We start from the raw sequence: 24,628 nt of genomic DNA, 5'->3' as shown, positions 1-24,628 counted from the left end.
TCTGAAAGCTGAAAATTAGCCTGGGAAGGAAGGGGGTGAAAGTGCCCAGTGGGCAAGTGGTTAAACTGAATAGCACAAGCAGATTGGAAGCCCGACACCTCATGCAAAATCTTCTATGTCTACAAACAAGCAAGCATTTAGAACAAGCTGCTCCTGGCTAGAATCTCATTCGGCTTCATTTTGGCATTGTAGCAATCTGCCCTGAGTCCTATGAAGAATCATTTCAGAATGTCAGACTTCCGGAGCAGCTTGTCCGTAAGCACACAGCAATCAAAGTAATAAAAAAACAGAAGGCCTACCATATGTGTAGCACAGATCATTACCTCCTCGCTCATTACCTCCTCACTCTTAGATTTGTGAAGAACGAAACCTTTTTTCCACTGGCCGTCAGCGCCTTCGTTTGGTTTTCGGATGTTAAATTCAACTTTGGCGCGTGCTTTGTCTTGCATTGCCTTCCATTCATCTAAGGTCATTTCCTTGGGTCCTTCTTCCTTGGGTCCTCCTTCTTCCACCTCATTTTCCCTTCAACACAAAAGTCACAGCTAAAGCACAGAATGGACACACTATAGACAAGATATCTGTCTAGAGATTAAAAATACTGGCCTAGAAAATGTCACACCACCGATTGAAGCAGTACGGCACATGTCGCCAACTCTTCACCCAAAAGCAGTGCATTTATCTCCTCTTCTTCGACAACTCAGAGTGCCACTAAACAGACACAACAAGTGCTTTTGGAAGAGGTGGTACTGCATCTTACTCCTCATCCTGGAGTGTTAAGCATTTAAATCCTTGCAGTGAGGGGGTGAGGGGAGTGCTCTGCAGCAATGAGAAGGGGGGAGAGGGAGCGTTTCAGAAGCAATGAGAAGGGGGGAGAGGGAGCGCTGCAGAAGCAATGAGAAGGGGGGAGAGGGAGCGCTGCAGCAGCAATGAGAAGGGGGAGAGGGAGCGCTGCAGCAGCAATGAGAAGGGGGGAGAGGGAGCGCTGCAGCAGCAATGAGAAGGGGGGAGAGGGAGCGCTGCAGCAGCAATGAGAAGGGGGGGAGAGGGAGCGCTGCAGCAGCAATGAGAAGGGGGGGAGAGGGAGCGCTGCAGCAGCAATGAGAAGGGGGGGAGAGGGAGCGCTGCAGCAGCAATGAGAAGGGGGGGAGAGGGAGCGCTGCAGCAGCAATGAGAAGGGGGGGAGAGGGAGCGCTGCAGCAGCAATGAGAAGGGGGGGAGAGGGAGCGCTGCAGCAGCAATGAGAAGGGGGGGAGAGGGAGCGCTGCAGCAGCAATGAGAAGGGGGGAGAGGGAGCGCTGCAGCAGCAATGAGAAGGGGAGAGAGGGAGCGCTGCAGCAGCAATGAGAAGGGGGGAGAGGGAGCGCTGCAGCAGCAATGAGAAGGGGGGAGAGGGAGCGCTGCAGCAGCAATGAGAAGGGGGGGAGAGGGAGCGCTGCAGCAGCAATGAGAAGGGGGGGAGAGGGAGCGCTGCAGCAGCAATGAGAAGGGGGAAGAGGGAGCGCTGCAGCAGCAGCGAGGGGGGGGGGGGAGAGGGAGCGCTGCAGCAGCAGCGAGGGGGGGGGGGAGAGGGAGCGCTGCAGCAGCGAGGGGGGGGGGGAGAGGGAGCGCTGCAGCAGCAATGAGAAGGGGGAAGAGGGAGCGCTGCAGCAGCAATGAGAAGGGGGGAGAGGGAGCGCTGCAGCAGCAATGAGAAGGGGGAAGAGGGAGCGCTGCAGCAGCAATGAGGGGGGGGGGGGGAGAGGGAGCGCTGCAGCAGCGAGGGGGGGGGGAGAGGGAGCGCTGCAGCAGCAATGAGAAGGGGGGAGAGGGAGCGCTGCAGCAGCAATGAGAAGGGGGAAGAGGGAGCGCTGCAGCAGCAATGAGAAGGGGGAAGAGGGAGCGCTGCAGCAGCAATGAGAAGGGGGGAGAGGGAGCGCTGCAGCAGCAATGAGAAGGGGGAAGAGGGAGCGCTGCAGCAGCAATGAGGGGGGGGGGGAGAGGGAGCGCTGCAGCAGCAATGAGAAGGGGGGAGAGGGAGCGCTGCAGCAGCAATGAGAAGGGGGGAGAGGGAGCGCTGCAGCAGCGAGGGGGGGGGGGGGGAGAGGGAGCGCTGCAGCAGCGAGGGGGGGGGGGGGGAGAGGGAGCGCTGCAGCAGCGAGGGGGGGGGGAGAGGGAGCGCTGCAGCAACAATGAGAAGGGGGGAGAGGGAGCGCTGCAGCAGCAATGAGAAGGGGGGAGAGGGAGCGCTGCAGCAGCAATGAGAAGGGGGACGAGGGAGCGCTGCAGCAGCAATGAGAAGGGGGGGAGAGGGAGCGCTGCAGCAGCAATGAGAAGGGGGGGAGAGGGAGCGCTGCAGCAGCAATGAGAAGGGGGGGAGAGGGAGCGCTGCAGCAGCAATGAGAAGGGGGGGAGAGGGAGCGCTGCAGCAGCAATGAGAAGGGGGGGAGAGGGAGCGCTGCAGCAGCAATGAGAAGGGGGGGAGAGGGAGCGCTGCAGCAGCAATGAGAAGGGGGGGGGAGGGAGCGCTGCAGCAGCAATGAGAAGGGGGGGAGAGGGAGCGCTGCAGCAGCAATGAGAAGGGGGGAGAGGGAGCGCTGCAGCAGCAATGAGAAGGGGGGAGAGGGAGCGCTGCAGCAGCAATGAGGGGGGGGGGGGAGGGGGAGCGCTGCAGCAGCGAGGGGGGGGGGGGGAGAGGGAGCGCTGCAGCAGCAATGAGAAGGGGGAGAGGGAGCGCTGCAGCAGCAATGAGAAGGGGGGAGAGGGAGCGCTGCAGCAGCAATGAGAAGGGGGAAGAGGGAGCGCTGCAGCAGCAATGAGGGGGGGGGGGGGGGGGAGAGGGAGCGCTGCAGCAGCGAGGGGGGGGGGGGGGGAGAGGGAGCGCTGCAGCAGCAATGAGAAGGGGGGAGAGGGAGCGCTGCAGCAGCAATGAGAAGGGGGAAGAGGGAGCGCTGCAGCAGCAATGAGGGGGGGGGAGAGGGAGCGCTGCAGCAGCGAGGGGGGGGGGGGGGAGAGGGAGCGCTGCAGCAGCAATGAGAAGGGGGAAGAGGGAGCGCTGCAGCAGCAATGAGAAGGGGGAAGAGGGAGCGCTGCAGCAGCAATGAGAAGGGGGAAGAGGGAGCGCTGCAGCAGCAATGAGAAGGGGGAAGAGGGAGCGCTGCAGCAGCAATGAGAAGGGGGAAGAGGGAGCGCTGCAGCAGCAATGAGAAGGGGGGAGAGGGAGCGCTGCAGCAGCAATAAGAGGGAGCGCTGCAGCAGCAATGAGAAGGGGTGAGAGGGAGCGCTGCAGCAATGAGGGGGGGGGGGGTGGGAGAAGGAGCGCTGCAGCAATGAGGACGGTTTAGGGCAGCAATGAGGGGGGGGGGGGGGGGGGGGCGGCAGATTTCAATCATCTAATCATGTGCAAGCAAAAATGCAGTTTATCGTGTATGTTCCACTCAGATCTAGAGAAACTGTGGGTGCACAGACTATTTGTAAATCAACCCCAATGTCTTTAAAGGGAGAAGTACAACCAAAGCTCATCTGGCTGTACTTCTCCTGTGGATCACAGGAGTGCAGATCACAGAAGCCTGCTGTTGGCAGATATCACAGAGCCAGTCCATTCTCGGGCAAGATCGCAACAATGAAGTTGGGATTCACTCACATGCCTGGACCGAAACCTGGCTCAGTGAGCTGCTGAGAGTCTGAGCGGGCCACTGCCGCCCCCCTCCAGTGAGCGAGAGGGGCCAACCAAAGAGCTGCTGCTGACTGACAGTCAGCAGATTCCTGCTCAGGGCGCTGTGAGAACCGAGCAGTTTGTGTCGTTCGATTACTCGGTTCATAGTGTTAGAGCTGGCAGGAGACAGGTGCAGAGCTAGGCAAGGTAAGCCTTACCTCAAGTCTTGCAGTTTTTCAGGCTCTTCTCCCATACTGAAATTACTTTTTTTGGCATTACTAGACACTGAGCTTCATTAGAAGCAAGTCAGATAAAGTCCACTTAATTTCCTGGCTGGAGGACATCCATGATTAGGCTAGACTTGGGCAACATCAGCACTCCAGTTGTGATGGAACAACAAATACCATCATGCTGATGCCTCTGGGAGTAATGCCTGTGGATGTCAGTCTTGCAATGTCTCATAGGATTTGTAGTTTCATACCAGCTGGCGTCCCAAGTTTTCCTACCCATACTGATCTAGCCCTTTCCTCCCCAGCCCAACAGTCCCTGGCCCACCCCCTTTCATCTATTGGATTTAAAGCGAAGTTTTGCCCATAATATAATCTTTATCAGTACATTCCTGCAAGTTGAACATCATATGGCAATTATTTTTTGCCTAAGAAGCAGATGAAATCTCAGCATTAAGACTTACTTGTTCTCGGAGTCCACCACGGGCTGATCCTCTGTTTCAGTTGGTTCCTCAGTGACGGTTGACTGGTCCATTTCGCTGAAAATTAAAGGGGTGAAATTTCAATTTTTTTTTTATTTTTTTAAATAAAATAGAAAAATTGCTTTTTCTGCATCTGTAATAGGCAGACCAGAAGACTACAAAGGAGCTTCAGTATTTTGATTTGGCCATAATAAAGCTGGTCACACAAGACCTTAAAGCAGACTCTCAGTCCTTTTTTCAACTTTCCATCTATTAAATCTTCTGCCCTTGTTTTAACTTTGTATAGTAAAGTTCTTTTTTCTGCCAGTAAAACCTCTTATACAGCCCACTTCCCATTTGTCTGGTCATTGGCCTAGGCTTGTGACATCAAGAACAGCTCTCTCACTTGCAAATTTTGCCAGGGAGGGGGGGATGAGTCATAAGAGGGCCAATGAGACCTGCAGGGTTGGAGGTGTGTGTCTGTAAATCCAGGAAGTGAACAGGGAGCAGCTTCAGCTGCCCAGTTAAAATGGTGGCAGCCAGGTTCAGTGGAGGGATATTTCTGCAGCATTTGGCAAGTACAGAGTTGGTACCCTTGCAGAACCCCTTCCCCTAGAACAGTGGTTCTCAACCTTTCTAGTGCTGTGACCCCTTAATAAAATTTCCCAAGTTGTGGGGACCCCCAACAGTAAAATTATTTTTGTAGCGTGGGTTGTCAGCACCCAAGGCAAGTAATTTGCAGCCCTAACCCACGGACATTTAGCGCCCCCTGAGTCCCTTCCACTCCAAATTTTAGGATGTACTACTCTTTCTCTTTGTTCTCCTTTCTTTCCCCTTTATCTCTCGCTATCCCAATTTCTTGTTTTTTTCCCCCAACTCTCTCTTTATCCATCTTTCTTCCTCGCTCTCTTATTCTTTCTCTCCCTTTTTCTTTGTTTCTCCCCCTCTATCCTCTCCCTTCCATGTATTCATTCTCTCTTTTCATACCTTCTCTTACTCCTTGTTAAAGGGGTGGGGGGAATGGGAAAATTAGCAGTGCTGGGGGGAGTTCTGATCAGCCCATTTAGGTGTTCTTGATCAAATCTGCTGATCTGAGAACTGTAGTGAGGATTTTTAATGGCAAATATAATCACAGGCAATGTAACTCACTGTGTCTCTGGCTTTGTGGTGTCTCGCAGCAGTGACCCCCTATGCTGAAATTAGGAGATAGGGTCTCCTCCAGCCCCTCCCACTTCACATTCCTCACCAGTCAGCTGACCCCTAGTCTCCGCCCCCACCCATGCCGTGAACTGGGCAGCTGCAAATAGGCTGAGTGGGCGGCCATGAAAAGGCTGGGAGAGTGGTGCGCGCTTCAGGAACAGCCTGGGGTTTGGTGACCCCTGGCAAATCTTAATTTGACCCCCGAGGGGGTCCCGACCCCCAGGTTGAGAACCACTGCCCTAGAATGTCCTTCTGCCATGTCCTCTATCCATTCAGAAGGACCCTGGGATCAAAGACCTACACTCACAGTTGCTCAAGTATACTATCATATTTGTATCTGAATGTAGTGTTATGTTTATTATTTGTAGGAACAAAATGACAGATTGGAATTTACGGTCATTCCACATTGTTACCCAAGTGTCCACTAATACTTTATTTGTTTCATGTAGTGTAATGGAAAAAAGGTTGCGTGTTAATAAAAAAATTATCCGATTAAAAAAAAAAGAAAAAAAGAAAGAAGGACCCTGGTAAAATGGTTCATGTTCACACACGGTGCTCCTGGAGCTGTCTCATACCAATAGAGGCGGAAGGGTAAGGCACTCCCACCATAACTGCATCATGGGCATCCAGGGTAGAGCAGAACAACTTTTTGCTCATGAAGAAAATTTGATGTACTGTTGATGAGGTTTGTAACCACCAATACAAGTCCCCCAACCTTCAAGCAACCTACAGGCCTGTGCACTAGCAATTAAAAATGCTGGCCTAGAAAATGTCACACCACCGATTGAAGCAGTACGGCACATGTGGCCAACTCTTCACCCAAAAGCAGTGCATTTATCTCCTCTTCTTCGACAACTCAGAGTGCCACTAAACAGACACAACAAGTGCTTTTAGAAGAGGTGGTAGTGCATTTTACTCCTCAAACTCTAGTGATAAGCATTTAATCCTTGCAGTGGGGCCCCTGTCCTAAACGAACAACCCCCCTCCCCCACTGCAATGGGAAGTGTTTTTTTTTGTAATTCCTGGAGTTGGGCTTTGACCTCCTTTGTCTACTAAGGTGCATTTCTAAACATCCTGTATTCAAGGGTTAAAAACAAGCTCATGGCTGCTGCTGGGAGCTTGGTATTGATTTTTTTACAGCTGGCGATCAGCTTTCATGTCAACAAGATCCCAATCACTTTTATGGGCTATGAATAGCTATGGAGCCTTTTAAAGGCTATGAATAGGTATTCACAATGTGATCACCACTGGCAATGTTAAACTGCAGTCTCGTCATTAGATTGTAAGCTCTAATGAGCAGGGCCCTCTTGTGTTTCATGTGTAGTGGCTCTAAATCTCTAGAGGAGGCTCTGCTGGTTCCATCATCTAATCCAGGTATATGCAATTAGCGGACCTCCAGATGTTGCAAAACTATAAGTCCCATCATGCCTCTGGGTGCCATGCTTGCGGCTGTCCGAGTCTTGCTATACCTCATGGGACTTGCAGTTCTGCAACAACTGGAGGTCCGCTAATTGAATATCCCTGATCTATTCCTTGCCTGTTCCTTTCAGATCTAGAGCAACTGCACTTGCCGTTCAGACTATTTACCTTTAGTAAATCAACCCCAATGTATTTTTAAAAAGAGAAGTAAAACCAAATCTCATTTGGCTGTACTCCTCTGGATCACAGGAGTGCAGATCGATTTGCACTCCTGTGACCCGTTTTCAGCAGACAGGGGGCTGAAGTCCGCTGTCTGCCGACATCACAGAGGCGGTCCAGGCATGGGCAAGATCATAACAATAAAGTTGGGATCTGCCCACAGATTCCTTTGTCTGCATGAACAGATTACCAAATAGTTTCTTGTTGTCAGGTAGAGAAAAGAGGACATCCCTGTGTGTGTGTCTGAGCACCATAGCAGTGTTTAAAATTGCATAGATAACACATGAGTGGATGTTCAAACGCTTGTCCAATCAGCAGATTCGGACCCTGACTTGCCATCTATTCCTGCATCCGTTTTCACATGCAGCCATCGGAGGGGCCCTGTTCACACCCAAGGAGATTTTTTGCTTGCAGATTGTAACTCTGAAAACACTCAAGTCAAATCCCATTCATTTTAATGGCCGCTGTTCACATCCGAGCGTTCTGTCTGAAGCAAAATGCCCGTCCAAAAAACTGAGTTTTTTTTGTCAGATTGGGCCCATAGACTTCAATAGGAATGCCTGAAAATGTGCGACATGAGCGTTTGGCCACTAATTTTCTGCTCAAACAGCAGCTCTCCACCCCTACTCTCCTCCATGAGTGCTTTTTATTGGCTAAACAAAAACGCCTGACACGGCAAGACTGTATCCACACCTCAGCGTTTTGAAACACGGGCAGATTTGCCACAATTCCGCGCGGGGGGGAATCAGAAAATCGCAGCAGGCACATTCAAGATGCCATCCAAATGAATGGCACCTAAAATCACGATGCGGTTCTGCCGAGACTGTCACGCTGCAAACCGCATCTCATGAAGCAGGTCACCCAAAAGTAGCTCCTGAATTTTCTTGGGGGTGACAAGCTTCATGCGATGTGGTGCGCCGCGATTTTAGATGCCAAAATAATTGAACCTCAAATGTGCATTCTGCATTTTCTCATTCACACCTGTGCGCTATAAAATTGCGGAATCGACACATCTGCCCACGATTCAAAACGCCGAGTTGTGAATGAAGCCTTAAAAAACTTGTTGTTAATACACTTCTAAAAACACTCAAAATTAAAAACAAAACAAAAAAAAACACGCCAGTAAATTGCCACTCTCGTGTGAATGCAGCCCGAGACTGGGTTCCCACTATTGCCAATTGGATGTGGATTTCCACATCCACTTCAGGAGACTGACCAACTAACTCTCAATGGAGAAGGCTGTGGTGCAAATTGCACAGGAGTCCTGTGCGTCTTCTGGTGCATTTCAGGTCCGAAAAAGGACACCCTGGAACCCTGCCGTTGAGCCGCTCCGCACCACGGCAGTGTGAACCCAGCCTCAAGGTAACCCCATATAGGGATTCATTAAAAATTAATTTTGAAATTACCCCCGATTTGTAAAAGATCATGATCTAGACCAACCTATACAAAAAAACTGCCAATCACAACCACAGGACAATCCCAACAAAGTCCAGCACCTTCCCAAAAACACACACACTACAGAAAAGTATCTACTCGACTGCTTCATGTGAAATTATCTCTGAATGACACTCTGGGTGTGGTGCAATTGCAGCACATTACTTCCCAATTTATAAATTGTGCTCATGCGGCAGATAAAAGAAAAAAAAATGCACATTATACAGAAGAGACCTTAATCTATGGGTAGTAGAGGGGCTATTTGAGCAGCGCTATTGCCTTGAGTCATTGGGTTCCCCATCTTCCCAGACTCACTGCCTGCATAGAGTTTATTCCTGCATTTTATGTGCTTTACACCCAACCAAACACTGCTCGATAAACTGGCACTAGTAGCTGTATGACTGACAGATAAGAGAGTGCATGCTCTTTGGGGAACAGGTGAATGGTAAATATGCTTTACTATAACTGAAGTGCCACACCACAGACTAATAGTCTAGACACAATTTTATTCCAATGTAAGGTCAGTTAGAAGATGAAGCAAACATTTCAGGACAAATTGTCCTACTTCATTGGGGCTTAAAGATAGGAACAATGTTAATGGACTCAAGTTTTTTCACCTTTACAGAAGAAATGCAAAAGGGGAATACTTTAAACCTTCCCCATGGTACATGCCTCTTGATAGGTAGCGAGATCCCATGCAGCTGATCCAGTGGACTAGGGGGATTTGAAATCCCTGCTCTTCTCTGTGCATCGCTTCCAGGATGGACCAGACTGACTGACTCACTGTGCAGGCGCTGACCAACCAGAATTGCTCTAGTCCAAGGATATGCCATTAGCAGACCTCCAGCTGTTGCAGAACTACAAGTCCCATGAGGCATAGCAAGACTGACAGCCACAAGCATGACACCCAGAGGCAGAGGCATGATGGGACTTGTAGTTTTGTAACAGCTGGAAGTCCGCTAATTACATATCCCTGCTCTAGTCCATCCGGGGGGGGAGGAGGCAGGAGATTGGGGCTATAGTGTTAAATCATCAGTGCTTTTTTTCTGTAAACACTGATGACAAAGTGATTCTAAAGTCAGGTTTTTTTATCTTAAGGCATTAAAGCGGGGGTTCACCCTAAAAACGATTTTCTAACATTACATCCAGCTCACTGTCTACATTGACAGTATGCCGTTTGTTTTTGCTGTACATACCTCATACAGCCAATTTCTTCCCCGGCTTCCGGGCCGGGACTCCCGCGGGAGTGGGCGTTCCTATCCAGCAGGTGATTGACGTGATGACGAAAACGACCTCAACCCGTTGCATAAGGAGCGTCACGAAGTGCCGAAAAAAGCCCAACGGCGAGTCGGCGCTATACGGCGCCTGCGCACCGACGTTCGGCAACTCGTGACGCTCCTTATGCGACGGGTTGAGGTCGTTTTCATCATCACGTCAATCACCTGCTGGATAGGAACGCCCACTCCCGTGGGAGTCCCGACCTGGAAGCCGGGGAAGAAATCAGCTGTACGAGGCATGTATAGCAAAAAAAAAAAAAACGGCATACTGTCAATGTAGACAGTGAGCTGGATGTAATGTTAGAAAATCGTTTAGGGTGAACCCCCGCTTTAAGATAAAAATGCTTCTGTGTGCTGCTGCTCCCATCACCACCATTTTGATCCAGTGATGTTGCACAAGAAATACCGGCCAACAGTAGTTTGACCGGTATGATATGCACAGGACTCATCAGCTGCTGGTCTAGCATATACTTTGTCTCTTATCTTTAAAGCAGAGCTCCACCCAAAAGGGGAAGCTCTGCTTGTTTGCACCCTCTCCCTCTCCAGTGACACATTTGGCACTTTGGTGGGGGGTTTACCACTCTCACTTTCAATTAAGATCACCACAGCGATACAAGAGTATGTCCGGCCCGTCCTCCTCCCTCCCTGCTGTCTTCTGGCACACACACAGGTCCTAAAAGATGGTGGGACCATTCAGAAAACAGTGCAACTCACACAAGCACAGTAGGAAACGGGCTGTGAAGCCTGGTGGCATTGTAAAGATGACGGAGCCTGCACCCAAAGCTGATTGAAGAATCGACTCGGGAGCCGACACCACTGGATCCGTGGACAAGTAAATGTAATTATATTAAAAAAGTCAGCAGCTACAGTATTTGTAGCAGCTAGCTTTAAAAACATTGGGGGAAGACTGGAGCTTCTCTATAAGCACTGATGAAAGGGGCAAGTGTGGGCCCCTGAAATGCATTGGCTACCTCTGGATCATCTACCTGACCCTTTATGGAAGTAATACCATTTGGACTGGTAATCTGTGCCGAGGCTCTACAAGCCAAGAATACTATGGGAATCCTCTGGAGGGTAAAAGTTGCCAGCCCCGTGACCAGGTAACCTGTACTAATACTACTACCGATATAAATACCATTAAGAGGACACAAAAGGGTCCAGCACTGCCCATTTACTTTCCAAGTCATTGCATAATGTGACTTTCATAAATATTTCTTTATAATTGTGCAATACAGATGTGATTGAGTTTCTGTATCACACTAAATAGTACAGTGAACACAATTTTTTTTCCACTGGATGCTTCACCAGGAGAGAGAGACAGCCATATTTTCATACTAGATAACTTGTCTATAGCTGCCAACAGATTCTCTTCAACAGGCTTAATATGGGGGGAAAGCTTATCATGCTACACAGCCAGTGCTTATCAGCCCAACACTGCAGACTTCAGGGTGCCACCAACACCAGCAGAAACACATGGAATGCTACAGGGCACAAGCAGAGCAAAAATGCCACCAACATAGAAAGGCCAACTGCAATGCTCAGATACTGGCAATGGATTCTTTACTTTCCATCAGTGTTTTTTTTTGTTTTTTTGTGTTGCCCTCGGCAAGACTAAAAACAGAACAGATTCCCCCAAAACTCATCCCACCCCAGCCGCTTGATAAAATTGTGCACCCCTGTGCAACAGCAACAAACTACATAAATTGTATGTCGTTTGTGGCTTTAAAAAGCCTTTACAGGTTACCACTTTAGATTTACAGGTGAGGTCTGGTACTAGAATTACTGCCCATCATTGGAGATTCGCGGTGATAACTCGCATGTGGATTGATCGCCGTTTGTGTGCATGCGAGCATGAGAGGACAGAGGCCCTTTAATTTTTATTTAAATCAATTTTTTTTAAACTGTTGCTTTAATTTTTTTTTAGCACTTTTATTGAATGTAAACATCCTTGTGACAGCAATAGGCACATGGCAGGTACTCTTTATGGAGAGATCTGGGGTCTCTACGACTCCAAATCTATCCTCTGCAATTAAAAGCATTCAAAAACACCAAGATCAGCGTTTAATGCTTTAGATCAGGGGTGTCAAACTCAATTTCATCGTGGGCCGCATTAGCATAATGATTTCCCTCAAAAGGGCCGGTTGTATCTGTAAGATTAGATGTCCAGCGCATCCCCTTCCCTTTACATAAGATGTCAAGAGCCACCCCACCTTCAGAAGTTGAGTCCCCCCCACTCTCCCTTATATCACAGTGCACACCCCTTTCCTTATGCTGCTGCTGGGAAGAAACGGGATACATTGCTTAAAAGCAGAAAGTACAGGGTCTGGAGGAGGACCAGTAGCTGCAAGGGCCACATTAAATGGCCTGGAGGGCCGGATTCGGCCCGCGGGCCTTGTGTTTGACACCTGTACTTTAGATTTTTTAAAACTGGCGCTGATGCTTGCAGAGTGATGTCATGTCATCGTTTCCAGTATACCATTATGAACAGCCGAGCAAAACTGATCCTGGCTTTGCTCGGCTGTCCTGCCAGGTGGCGATTGCAACGGCTGGTTGCTTGGGTCTCCCAGTGGGACTGGAAAGCCGTGGAAGGAGGTGGGAATCCCAGTAAGTTGCTCTGATGGCTATTACAAGAGAGCCTACTGTCAGCTCTAACATACAGATACTGGAGTGATGTTTTTCTTGGCTGTTCTGCTCACTTTAACTACTTGAGGGCTGTCTGTGTACATTAGAACATTGTTTTTCTGCTTACAGTTGTATGATACTTTTGTGGTCAGTCTGTTTGTACTATGTAGTTCTCCATCATAGCTGTGATGGTCTTGTTTTTAAAACATTCCGAGATGGGTGTTCCCTTATTTGGGGGGGGGGGGGGGGGCGGGGGGGTTTTCTAATTGACCTAATTGGGTCCTGCTGTTATATATATTGAATCCCCCATATCCGTTGAAGAAGTCCTGTGCCTTTGGACGATACACGTGCGGGGGGCTTTTATTCGATGTCAGGACCGCCACCTACCTGGTCTTTTTATTGTTATATGCTCATTTTCCATGCACTAGGACAGTGGTCTCCAAACTGCGGCCCGAGGGCCGGATGTGGCCCTTTGCTTGCCTTTACCCGGCCCTTGGGGCACTATTCCTCCTACTGATACAAGACACTACAATGCCATCTGACACCAAAAATGGAGCACCATTTCTCCCACCATCACAAATAATGAGGGCTCTTTTCTTCCAACAATGGGGCACTATTCCCCCCCCCCCCCCATACCAAATGTGGTGATGTTTACTCCCACTGATGCCAAGACCATTTCTAATCCTGCTGGCCACAATCCGGCCCTTCTAAAGTCTGAATCCGGCCCTTTGTTTAAAATGTTTGGAGACCCCTGCACTAGGATATAGTGCTTTATTTGTGAGTACCCCATCTTTTTAATAAATTTATTGTTACTGTGATCATACGGAGAGCACTATGTGTCTGCTTTATACCTTTCTATGACTCCATTCCACGTGAAAGCTTATCGGATGACCATCCATCATCTGGAGTCTTTTGGAGAAGGGGATCATTCGAGGAGGCACTGCTTTACTTCACCCCCCCCCCCCCTCATTTGAGGGACAGCGCATTTGACCTGCTGCTCACACACAGGTCCATCCGTTCAGGTGAGCGGCTTGTACTTCTATTTAAGGATACCCGTTTTGCTGTGGTTTAAGGAGTTTGCATCTGAACACCTCAGTGAGGTCCCAGGAGTCAGTTTAACCCTTTCTTCACTCTGATCAATTTTTGGACTTGCCATTTTATTTTATTTTCTGTGTGTTTTGTTTATAGTGCTGCACTGCTTTTTTATGTACTCTGTTCTGCTCACCCACTGGCCTAAAATGTATTAAAATGAAAGAAATTCAGAAGTCCTTATCAGTATATTTGTTCTGGGCCAGTGACGCCATTGTTTTAAAAGCAAGAAATTCACATCTGCCAGGTGACTAGCATTGTGAGAAGGGTGGGTTAGCACTTGAAGCCTCCTACATTTGTTTTTCTCATAACGTTTCATTTAATACACAACTGTGGCTACTTCCCACTCACTGTGATTTTGAGCCTTTCTAGCCTCCAGCAGATATGCTCTGCAGTAGGACATATTGAATGGAAAAAAATTAAAAATGGTGCCATTGTGGAAGTATAGGTGTGCTTAAAGCCAGATCCCCTGTTGTGATCAATTGTGTGCCTCCAGTCCTAAACATTTCTATAAGCAAACAATGGGGGGTTATTTACTAAAGGCAAAGCCACTTTGCACTACAAGTGCATGCGCTGTAGATCAGAGGGGGGCATGCAAGGAAAACAAGCAGCATTTCAGCTTGCACGTGAGTGGGTAATAAAATCAGCAGATCCTCCCCTCATTTACAGCAACTGTACTTGTAGTGCAAAGTAGATTTGCCTTTCCTAAATAACCCCCAATGTGCCTTATTTTAAAGCAGATCTCCAGCTTTTCTTACACTTAAAAGGAAGCAAAATGTCCATGTATTGTTTGTACCAATAGGCAAGTCTATAGTAAGGCTTACCTCCGGAACTTGCACCATTTGGGAGATATTTACTTTATACGATGACATCACCTGCGCATGCGCTCTGAAGGAACAGCCGCTCCAGGCAGTCACACAGCCGAAGTCCGCGGATCGTGAAGGAAGATGCCAAGATGGATGCAGCCTTCAGTGGCGACAGCTATTCTTAGACAACCCCTCCCTTCATGATAGTCCTATGATGCTACAACAGAGTGCACCTAAGGCACTGTCAAGCAAGAAGCACACTGCTGCTTCTAATCAGGACCTGTACTATGCAATTATCATTTTTATTAATTGCTCATATGAAAAGCTGTTCTAGTGAATCTCTTTTAGAGAGTCAAACTGACGATTTTTAGGGAAAGGTCCACTATAAGTGAAAACATAACCTGGTGATAGTTATAGCAGCTAATCCACCGAAAACGTACACTTAAAGGGTCACTAATGGAATTTTTATTTTTAGCTAAATAGCTTCCTTTACCTTACTGCAGTCCTGGTTTCATGTCCTCATTGTTCGTTTTTGCTCTCATGTTGCTGTAATTCTGCTCTGTTCTGGACACTTCCTGGTTGTCTGTTTCCTGATCACCACAGTACTGGGAGATTCTAATTTTGTTTTCCTAACCATCACTCTCTATGGCTCTGTCCAGCACAGAGGCATTAAAGCGGGAGTTCACCCATAAAAACTGTTTTACCCTTAGATTGATGCTCATTTTGTCTAGGGGAATCGGCTAGTTGTTTTAAAATCGAAGCTGTACTTACCGTTGTAGAGAGCGATCTTCTCCGCCGCTTCCGGGTATGGGTCTTCGGGACTGGGTGTTCCTTCTTGATTGACAGTCTTCCGATGGTCGCATCCATCGCGTCACGAGTAGCCGAACGTCGGTGCGGCTCTATACTGCGCACCGACGTTCGGCTACTTTCGGAAAATCGTGACGCGATGAATGCGACCGACGGAAGACTGTCAATCAAAATAGGAACGCCCATTCCCGCAGCCCATACCCAGAAGCGGCGGAGAAGATCGCTCTCTACAACGGTAAGTACAGCTTCGATTTTAAAACAACTAGCCGATTCCCCTAGACAAAATGAGCATCAATCTAAGGTTAAAAAACGTTATTTCCGGGTGTACCTCCACTTTAAATTGCATGCAAAAACTAAGCTAGCTGCAAAAACGAAAGTGAAACTAGAGGCACATTATATGATTGATTTTTATCTATTTTTAATAGTTTTTAAAAGGAATCAGTTAACTATTATGTCTCTATACCCTGTAAACAGTCATTTCAGCAAAAAAAGTGTTTTCCTTTAGTGACCCTTTAATTATGTAAGGGTAATTATCCACCACCACACACCAAAAAAAAAAAAACACACACCACACCAAAACTGGTCTATTCTTTACCCCTGCTGCAACCCCAAAGTATTTTTACAAAAACGTAAAAATCTCCACCCAGTGTAAAGCAGAAGGAAGAAAGGGTAACCGCAAGCCACTACAACCAACCTCATTTCATCCTTAACATTGCCCCAGTTGTGAGATCCGCTGCCTCCCCTCTTGTCTTCATGCTTCGGGCCACTGAAAGAAGAACTAACAAAAATGAGTTACATTGTCAGTGTTTGAGAAGGAGTATCGGGAACAGAACAACAAAACAAAAACAAAGCAAAATCCACTTACGCTCGGTCGCTTCCGCTATGCCTGTCAAATTCACGTTTGCCACGAGAGTCAAAGCCATCACCTCTGCCTATGCCACGTCCACGGCCGCCACGTCCCCTTCCACCGGGGCCACCACGACCACGGGGAGGTCTTTCGCCAATAGGCCTGGAGGGGAAAGATGAAAATAATTGTATACAAAAAATTTGTTAAAGCTACTCTTCTACCATTTGAGAGAGAAAAAAAAAAGCAAAATAGAATCCCATTGCAAAAAATGCATTGGATACTTACTGTCCTGCTGGTAATGGGCCAACTGTAATAATCGATTCACATACTATAATGAATAGAGTAAGGCGTACATTTTTTTTTGTTTTAACCTTCAGTACCATTTTTCTTAAAATACAGCTATTTTTGAAAGGCTAGATATAAAGCTGTGCCTCAATCTTAACATTCTCTTTCCACACTTGTAGCAAGTCCTCTCCCTTGTTGAAATCGATTACTCTCCATGCCCTGCAAACCTGCACCTCTACAATCTGCAGGGACTGCCATTCAGTGAAAAAGGCGCTGCCAAGTGGATTCTTCAAGGTGGTTGGTAACAAAAAAAAAAACAAATACTTTAGCTATACTCTGGGCTAAAGGAACGCACACAGACCCCCCACCTATTGAAGTGTACTGTACATTTTTTCCCTGACAAAGTGCCCATTAAACACGTTGGGGCGTTTTTATGATCAATACCAACCTTCTTGAAGAATCCACTTGGAAGAACTTTATTTTTTTTAAATGGTTGAACTAGATGGACCTGTGTCTTTTCAACCTATGTAACCTTTTTCTGTTTTATAATTATTTTGTGGCTTTATCTTTTTTTTTTACAATTGTTCAATGGATCCGATTGCAACCTAGCATGATGCAAGCATTTCTGGAAAACCCTGGCAAACATCAAGTCCTACCACCCACACTTACTGCCTGGAGACAGTCATTCTCCACATGCAATAGGTTAATTGACCCTAGGATGGGTTACCCAGCAACCTTACACTTTTCCCATATGTACAACTGAATACTACCCCTTAAGGCCCCTTTCATATGGGCGGACCGGATGACAACGGACTCTACGGTCCGTCGTCATCAAATCCCCCATAGGGGAGAGCGGTACTCTGAAAGGTCGTTCCCTGCACAGTGTGCAGAGACAGACCTGTCATCTGTCACGTCCGTGTGAAAGGGGCCATAGGGGGATCTCTTATGGATTTGTATCCTCTTTCTCCCCATCTCTGCTCACCTGGAGCACCACTGACTCGTCTCCATAATCTAACCCTTTGAAGCTGCAGCAGAATTCACGAGCCAACCTTAATTTCCTGCCTAACCACTTCAATCATCAATCTCCTCCTCGCCTGATCAATGTGGTCATTGTTTCTCACATCTGTCAGCTATTATTTGATGGAGTGATATAGTTCAGAACAAATGCTCGACATCCATGCTCAGACAAATGATTAACAGACTACACAGCTTTTGTCTGCAGCACCCATCTTTAAAGAGATGGCAGGCATATGCTCTTTCATAAAACAAACAATCATGAAAGATCGGATGCATGGTGCTGCGCTTACAGGAGCCTACCGGCCCCTCTGATCAGACTCGAAGCACAGACCAGCAGACATCACTGGGTCTCAAGATGTATTCCTTGAAAACAAAATTGTTTGATTGAAAATTTTTATTTTGTGTATCGATGGGGGGAAAACGAGAAACATGAGATGGTATATGCTTGTATTTGAGTTTGTTTTTTCCCCCACTGCCAACAAATGTCTCTTATAGTTCCTAAAATAAGTCACTTCCCTCAACAAATTGATTATTTAATGTTGCTGGGAGTTCAGATCCAAACCCCCAATTCACTAGGCAATGTTGGGCAGGCTATACAGTGCTAAAACATATCTGGAAGCCTGGGAAGTTTCTCATGAAACAACATTTCCTCGATCTCTTGCGTTTGGCTTCCTGGAGAAGCATGTCACTGGGATTAATTTATAGACTTGTGGGGGTGGCTAATCCTAATGACGCATTTACGAGGCACAAAACGAGCAGAGTAGTGCTGTGTGAGGTTTGACGATTAATGCATTGCCCAATGCTGCGGCTACATCACACTATAAGATTACTGCAGCCGATGCAAGGCCGCAATTATTTGTGACAGTGTTGGAAGTCTTGCCACAGGATTAAAAGGAACAAAACTATTGTGTTATGGAAACATAGTGAATTTGGCATGTGTGACGGCAAAGTTTGAAGCAAAACCCTTCATTGGATCGCTTTAGTTATTAAAGATGCAAGCTTTCAATAACTTCTGCATCTGCTTACACAGGCATCAAGGCTGTTTTTGGCACGGATTGCAATTTTGAGCACTGTTGCTCACACTTGTATACAGCGGAACCTTGGATTACGAGTATAATCCCTTCCAGGAGAATGCTTGTAATCCGAAGCACTCGCATATCAAAGTGAGTTTCCCCATAGAAGTCATTGGAAACAAAGATAAATAGTTCCGCATGGACTTCTATGGCATGCAATATCGCATGTGGCCTTAGGGGGGGGGTATCGGGGAGCCTTGGCAAAACTCAGGGACAGCTCGGCTAAACTCGTAAAACCCTTGGAAAGGTCCGGAAACTGAGTATGGATGCTCGTTACTCAAAACAGTCGTTAAACGCATTACTCTTAAACCATGGTTCCACTGTATGTCAATGTTACGTAATGTCTTGTGGTATTAGTTTACTACTGCTCCTTATCTCTCCCCACACACCCCCCCTTTTTCCTTCTTTATTCTGTACCTCCTATTGCTTTACTTGAAAACGATTAAATTTTAATATAATTCAACCTAAAGATGCAAGCTTTCCAGGCTCCTTTACTCATAATGCAATTGTCAAAGGATGAAATGGGATCCAAGGCACACCTAAAAAGCTTACTTTTTTTTTTTTTTTAAAGATTCTTCATACTTAAAACTAGGGGGATGCAGCATCTGTCCCCTGGTGCCTCCAACACTGAGAACCAAGCGATCGAACACTGCCAATTGCTCAGTTCTCACAGTCTGTCTGCCCTGCCCCTCCTCGCTCAATGGAGCACTGGGCTGTGGAGGGGACAAGAGCGGCTGGCTCAGGCTCTCAGCAGCTTGCAGATAGCGGTGTCAGTCAAGGGATATGGGCGGATCCCGACTCCATGGTCGCGAAGCCGCCAACAAACTTCAGGCCGCTCTCTGCAGAAACCGATTTACAGAAGTGCAGAATGAACTGCACTCCCGTGATCCAAAGGAGAAGTACAGCCAAACAAGCTTTGGCTATACTTCTCCTTTAAGCAATATCCTATATTAGCTAACTTTTTTAAATGCCAGACATTCTGAATTAATCAAAGGCTAACACGATACAATACTCTACTACTGCTAGGGAGGCAAAGTGAAATAATGTACAGGAACATTCATTAGGCTGCATTTTATGAACAAAAAAAAAAAAAAAGAAGGATTTTATGCCACAAGTAAAAAAAAACACCATTAATGCTACATTTTTCAAACAATATATCGGATTAAAAGCTTTTAAGATGTTATGCAAATAGGGCCCGAAAAAAAACTATTTGATTATGAAATTAATCGATTACAATTTTCATAATCGATTAATCGGCCAGTAACATAATGGGGTTAAAAAAACTAAAATTAGCCCTTTATAGTACAAAAAAGCAAATCGCTACTTTAAATATTACTTTTAGAGTCGGTTCACACTAGGGCGACACGACTTCCAGCGCGACTTTCAGAGGCAACTCCTACACGACTTGAGCATGAACCACAGGGCGATCTGGGGCGATTTACAACACGACTTGAAGTCGTCTCCATGACAGGAGACTTTCCAGTGGCCAAACAACAATCAGCTCTAGGGGAGGGAGGGGGAGGGAGAGGTTTGCCTGAGAAATGTATGTCATCTTCCTGGAAAGTCGCTTCAGTTAAGACAGTGATCAGACTTGGAGGCGACTTCCATTGAAATCAATGGGTACAAATCGCCTACAAGTCGGATTGAAATAGTACAGGAACTTCTTTTGAAGTCGGAGCGACTCGAGTCGTGTGTATTAAAACCGCTGCCATTCACTTGCATTGTTTTTCTCGACAGCGCGACTTGGGACGACTTGAGGCGACTTCAAGTCGGATCCCAAGTCGCCCCAGTGTGAACCGGCCTACGGTGCCATTTTGGTTTTTTTGGTTCAATATACTTCAATGGAGAAGCTGCAGAAAAGCATGTAATGTGTTTTTGCGGAAATTTGTGTTTTTTAATCTGCCCAACAACAAATTGGACCAAAAAAAAATAAAAAATGCTATTTTTTTTTTTTTAAGGCCATTATCCGATTAATCGAAACAATAAAATCGGTCAACTAATCGATTATGAAAATAATCGTTAGTTGCAGCCCTACAAACAAAAATAATTTTCCTGAAGCAGAATTCACTTATAAAGGATAAGTTTACCTTTGAAACAGGTTACATGTTCCCACTACTGCAGCCACTGCACACCTTTCCCTGTGATGAGGGTATAGGGAGAAGTTCCCCCATACTAGTGGTCACTTTTAAATCTCTGTTGCGTCATTCATTCACAAAGCTCTGAGTGTAAATGAACCCCGACATTCTTTGCGGCTGTCAGCTTGTAGTTAATGAATTATCTCAGTGCTGTGGAGCACCATGGTAGTTCATTGATACTCCCTGTCAGTGTACATGCCTGCCCATATGGGATGTACAGAAAGATCTGCAGGAAAACCTGCATGGCACCAAACAATCTGCAGGTAAAAAAATAAATACAAAATAATGTGCATCTATTTTTTTTGGAGCCTGTAAAGCATGGCAACAGCAATCTTCTGATCACTGGTGCCATGCTTTACAGGTTTTCAAAAAAAATGTAAATGATCTTTTTTTTTAACCTGCAAATACATGCATTTTTTTTTTTTTTTAAAGTGAACGTATCCTTTAACCTTTTATGACATTTACTCATATAGCAGTGTTGACTTTTTTTTTTTTTAACCAGAAGCACAAGTCTTACCTGTCCACAGGAAATTCCCCTCCTCCTTCACCCTTCTCTTCAGCTGGTTTCTCAAAACGACGTTCACGAGGAGGCCGCCTGTCTGTTTGCCTTCTGTCGATGGGCTTCCCTTCGCCCAGGGGGGCCTGTGAAGTTGGCTGCTGTGGTGGTGGTGTTGGTTGTTGCTGCTGGTCAGGTCTCCTACCGACCCTCCTGATTCCTGCCATACACAAAACAGCACGTTTTAGAATGTCAATGGTGCAGCCGACATAAATAGAGCATGTGATAAAAGAACATTATGCTTCTCAACAAGCAGGTGTAACGAGCAGCCAGGGGCCCATCAGCAAAGCATTAGATGCAAACTAAAGTGGAAGATTACTGTTTGATGAAAGCCCAGTTGTATAATTTCCTGCTCATCCCATGACTCCAGTACAGTCTCTGCACACAAGAATTCAGATTCGGAGTTCCCACTTTATTATGATTTGTATACGCTGCCCGAGTACCAAAAAAAAAAGCCAGGCATTTTCAGGAGGCCAGCAACTGCAAATCCCATTTGCACCGCAGAATTTTTTTTTTGGTTTTTCATCGGACAAATGTTTGCTGTGAAAACAGACAAACTTTTCCGGCAACAAATGTCCGATGGAGCAAAATTCGATTGCGTGTACATAAGTTCATCGACTAAAGTACAAAGACGCATGCTCAGAACCAATGCTAAACATCAAACAATAGCAGAAGTTGCCCAAAGGGTGGTGGTAAAGAGCTTAAAAAAAAAAAAAAAAAAAAATGCACCATTTGGTGAAAGTTGGCTGAAAAAGTCCTGCCATGCTTTACAAGTTCACAGCCAACGCCCTTTGGACAAACATCCACGGAAAAGTCTGATCGTGTGTATGAGGCTTCAGATGTGGTGGCCACATCCGTTTTTCGATTTTTTTTTTACCTAGTGGCCCAGTAAGTTTTTTATTAAAGCTCTTACAGATGTTAGAAGTATGGGGCATAAAACATTGGACGTTTTTGCAGCACTTTTGGGGTGTTTAGCTGTTTGGCTTTTTTTTATGGTCATGTGACTAAAAAAAAAAAAAAAAAAAACAATTTTGCTGCACTTTTCAGGTGCTTCCAATTAATTTCAATGGACAGGGGCGTTTTTGGAGGAGCTTTTTTAAGTGCTCCAAACATGCTGCTTGCAGGACTTTTTTCACCGTCCTGCCAGAGCACCGCCCCAGTGTGAAAGCATCCATTGATATTAAAGGGAAGCAGTTTTCAGGAGCTTTTTTTAGTGTAAAAAGCACCTCAGTGTGAAAGTGGTCTAAAACTAGAGAGTGCAAAATCTGGTGCAGCTGTGCATGGTAGCCGATTGGCTACCATGCACAGCTGCTCCAGATTTCAGCCCAGGTCCACAATGAGCGAGTTCAGCTGAACTCGCACGATTTCACTCCCGCTTGTCAGTCCCGATTTTAGCGACATCTGTGCAGGCTTCTGCACAGATGTCAATGTAAATTGCGGGCCGAAAAGTAGTACAGAATTGACTTTTTGAAATCGGTGCAGCGTCGCACCAATTAGGACGGCGCCATTGCCATGTCAAAACACTCGAGTGTGACCCAGGGATTACACTCTCCAGTTTTAGTAAAACAACCTCCTAAAGTAGTTGTAAACCCACTTTTTGGACTTCTACCTATAGGTAAGCCTAGAATAAGGCTTGCCTATAGGTAGTGGAAATATCTCCGAAACTTGCGCCGTTTAGGAGATATTTCACTTGTAGTCCGCCGAAAATTCCAACAGTGCATGCACGAGGAAGAAACAAAACTAAGTGCCATTTATTCCCTAGCCTGTGCCGTTAATCACGGCTCCTGTGCGCATGCGCGGGAGTGACGTCACACGGCTCCAGCGAACCACAGCGCCAGAGTCCGTGGCCCAGAAGGAAGAGGGGCCAGAAGATGGACGCTGCCTACACTGGGGACATCGCTGGATTCTTTTTCAGGCAAGTGGCACATAATGGGCTAGTATGAGATGCATACTAACCCATTATGCTTTTAATTTGCAGGCTTTGCAGCGAGCAAGTAAAACCCGTCAGGGTTTACTTCCTCTTTAATGTAAAGTTTTAAACCAAAAAGTTTAGCTTTACTGTTGGCTTTCCGGAAATAGAATCCAAAAATCAGACTGCCATTTGACTCAAAAGAACGGGGACCCACTGCTGAATATACTGAGGTACTTGGGCAAAGTAAGGTCACCAACATCTTGAAAGGGCCCCAGGGTGGAAACCATGCAAGACTTGGTGATTGACAGCACACCCTGAGCTCCCACAACACACCAAGAATAGACACTCGGTACTACGACTGCTGAACCGGCTCTGACAGCAGCTGCTGGGAGCCATAAAGTGGGGCAAACACGGCTTCAGCTACTGCATGCCATTTATAGCTCAAATAACCAATTCCATCCACAGCCCTAAAACTTTAATGTGAATAAGAAATTAAACTTTATTAGGTATCATCCTTCTCAGCTCACAATTACTGCTTTATACTTTTATACCTGGGTGCGGCCACAAAAAAAGAGCCGGCAATTACACCAGACATGTTATACGGCGAACAATGGCTACCACACCCATGAAAACAGTGACAGGGGCTTCTTCATCTGTTTAGACGCCGAGACAGCCCAACAAGCCGCATAGTAAATCCATCACTGCTTCTCCAGCATTGAGAAAGCGTTCTGTCACTGGCAATACACAATCATTGTGACATTCTTAGAAAGCACAAGATTAACACAAGCTCAAAGAGTACTGTAAATGGCTTTAAATTATCCGAAGAAGAAAAAAAAAAAAAAAAAAAAAAAAAAACTTTTCCAATTTCTGACTGAGCGGGTGTTAAAACAGCGGTCCGTTTATTTTTGCCATCTCTATCTTGTTAGGGAGACTTTTCCTCACTTCCTGTCTTGTAGACTCATCAGGAAGTGAAAGGATCTCTTTACAGTACAATCCCTTCTAAAGACAGATAAGAAAACAGAACAAGTTGTGACTTTATATGGCTTCATAAAAAGTCCCAAAATTCCCTTTTAGTACTCTAAACACAGATGTCACAGGAGCCAGCGTCCACATCGGAAGATTTCCCCTCTATTCCTGTTATAATGACCATTTAAAATGTTTATCCGCTCACTTTCAGTTCCCAATGCTGCAACTGCTGCCCGATCCTCTCACTCCCTGTGACAGCAGTACAGGGAGAAGTTCCCCATACTAGCCGTCAGTCCACAGCCTTTTCCCAGGATCGCAACGGACTAGGCCGGGGCCGCAGCTTTAGCCTTGCCTAAAACCTAAGGACCGGCGCAGTGTCCATCAGGGGAAAAAAACAAACATAAAAAAAACCTTGATACGAATCAAGATTTTTTTTTTTTTTTTTTTTAAATCGCAGATTTTTTGGGGGGCCAAAATCGCCCAGCTCTAGCTGGCAGTGGCATCACTAGAGTTGGTGTCACCTGGTGTGGTAAAATTTGGTGCCAAACCCCCCCCCCCCCTCTCCCAAAATTTCACCACAGCAGGTGACACCAACCCTAGTGATGCCACTGCCAACTAGAGATGGGCAATTTTGGCCTCCCAAAA

General features: G+C 46.5%; 1 protein-coding gene across 5 annotated transcripts in view; it reads right to left on the bottom strand.

Annotated features, from left to right (window-relative positions):
* Nucleotides 1-24,628, bottom strand: part of SERBP1 (SERPINE1 mRNA binding protein 1) — a 41,468-nt gene that overhangs the window by 6,139 nt on the left and 10,701 nt on the right. Inside the window, exons 2-6 of one of the 5 annotated variants that reach the window (XM_040360744.1) lie at nucleotides 21,067-21,265; nucleotides 16,058-16,201; nucleotides 15,887-15,958; nucleotides 4,323-4,397; nucleotides 339-522 (exon numbers count right to left, since the gene is read on the bottom strand). In XM_040360744.1, coding sequence (XP_040216678.1) covers nucleotides 339-522; nucleotides 4,323-4,397; nucleotides 15,887-15,958; nucleotides 16,058-16,201; nucleotides 21,067-21,265 — 674 coding nt within the window. Of the gene's footprint in view, nucleotides 1-299; nucleotides 523-4,322; nucleotides 4,398-15,886; nucleotides 15,971-16,057; nucleotides 16,202-21,066; nucleotides 21,266-24,628 lie in introns of all 5 variants that reach the window. The other 4 variants (XM_040360739.1, XM_040360741.1, XM_040360743.1 and 1 more) reach the window with 4 other exon arrangements.

Source organism: Rana temporaria, chromosome 7, assembly GCF_905171775.1.
Source record: "Rana temporaria chromosome 7, aRanTem1.1, whole genome shotgun sequence".
NCBI lineage: Eukaryota > Metazoa > Chordata > Amphibia > Anura > Ranidae > Rana > Rana temporaria.
The sequence above is the reverse complement of the archived record's forward strand: the minus strand, read 5'-3'. Positions and strand labels throughout refer to the sequence as shown.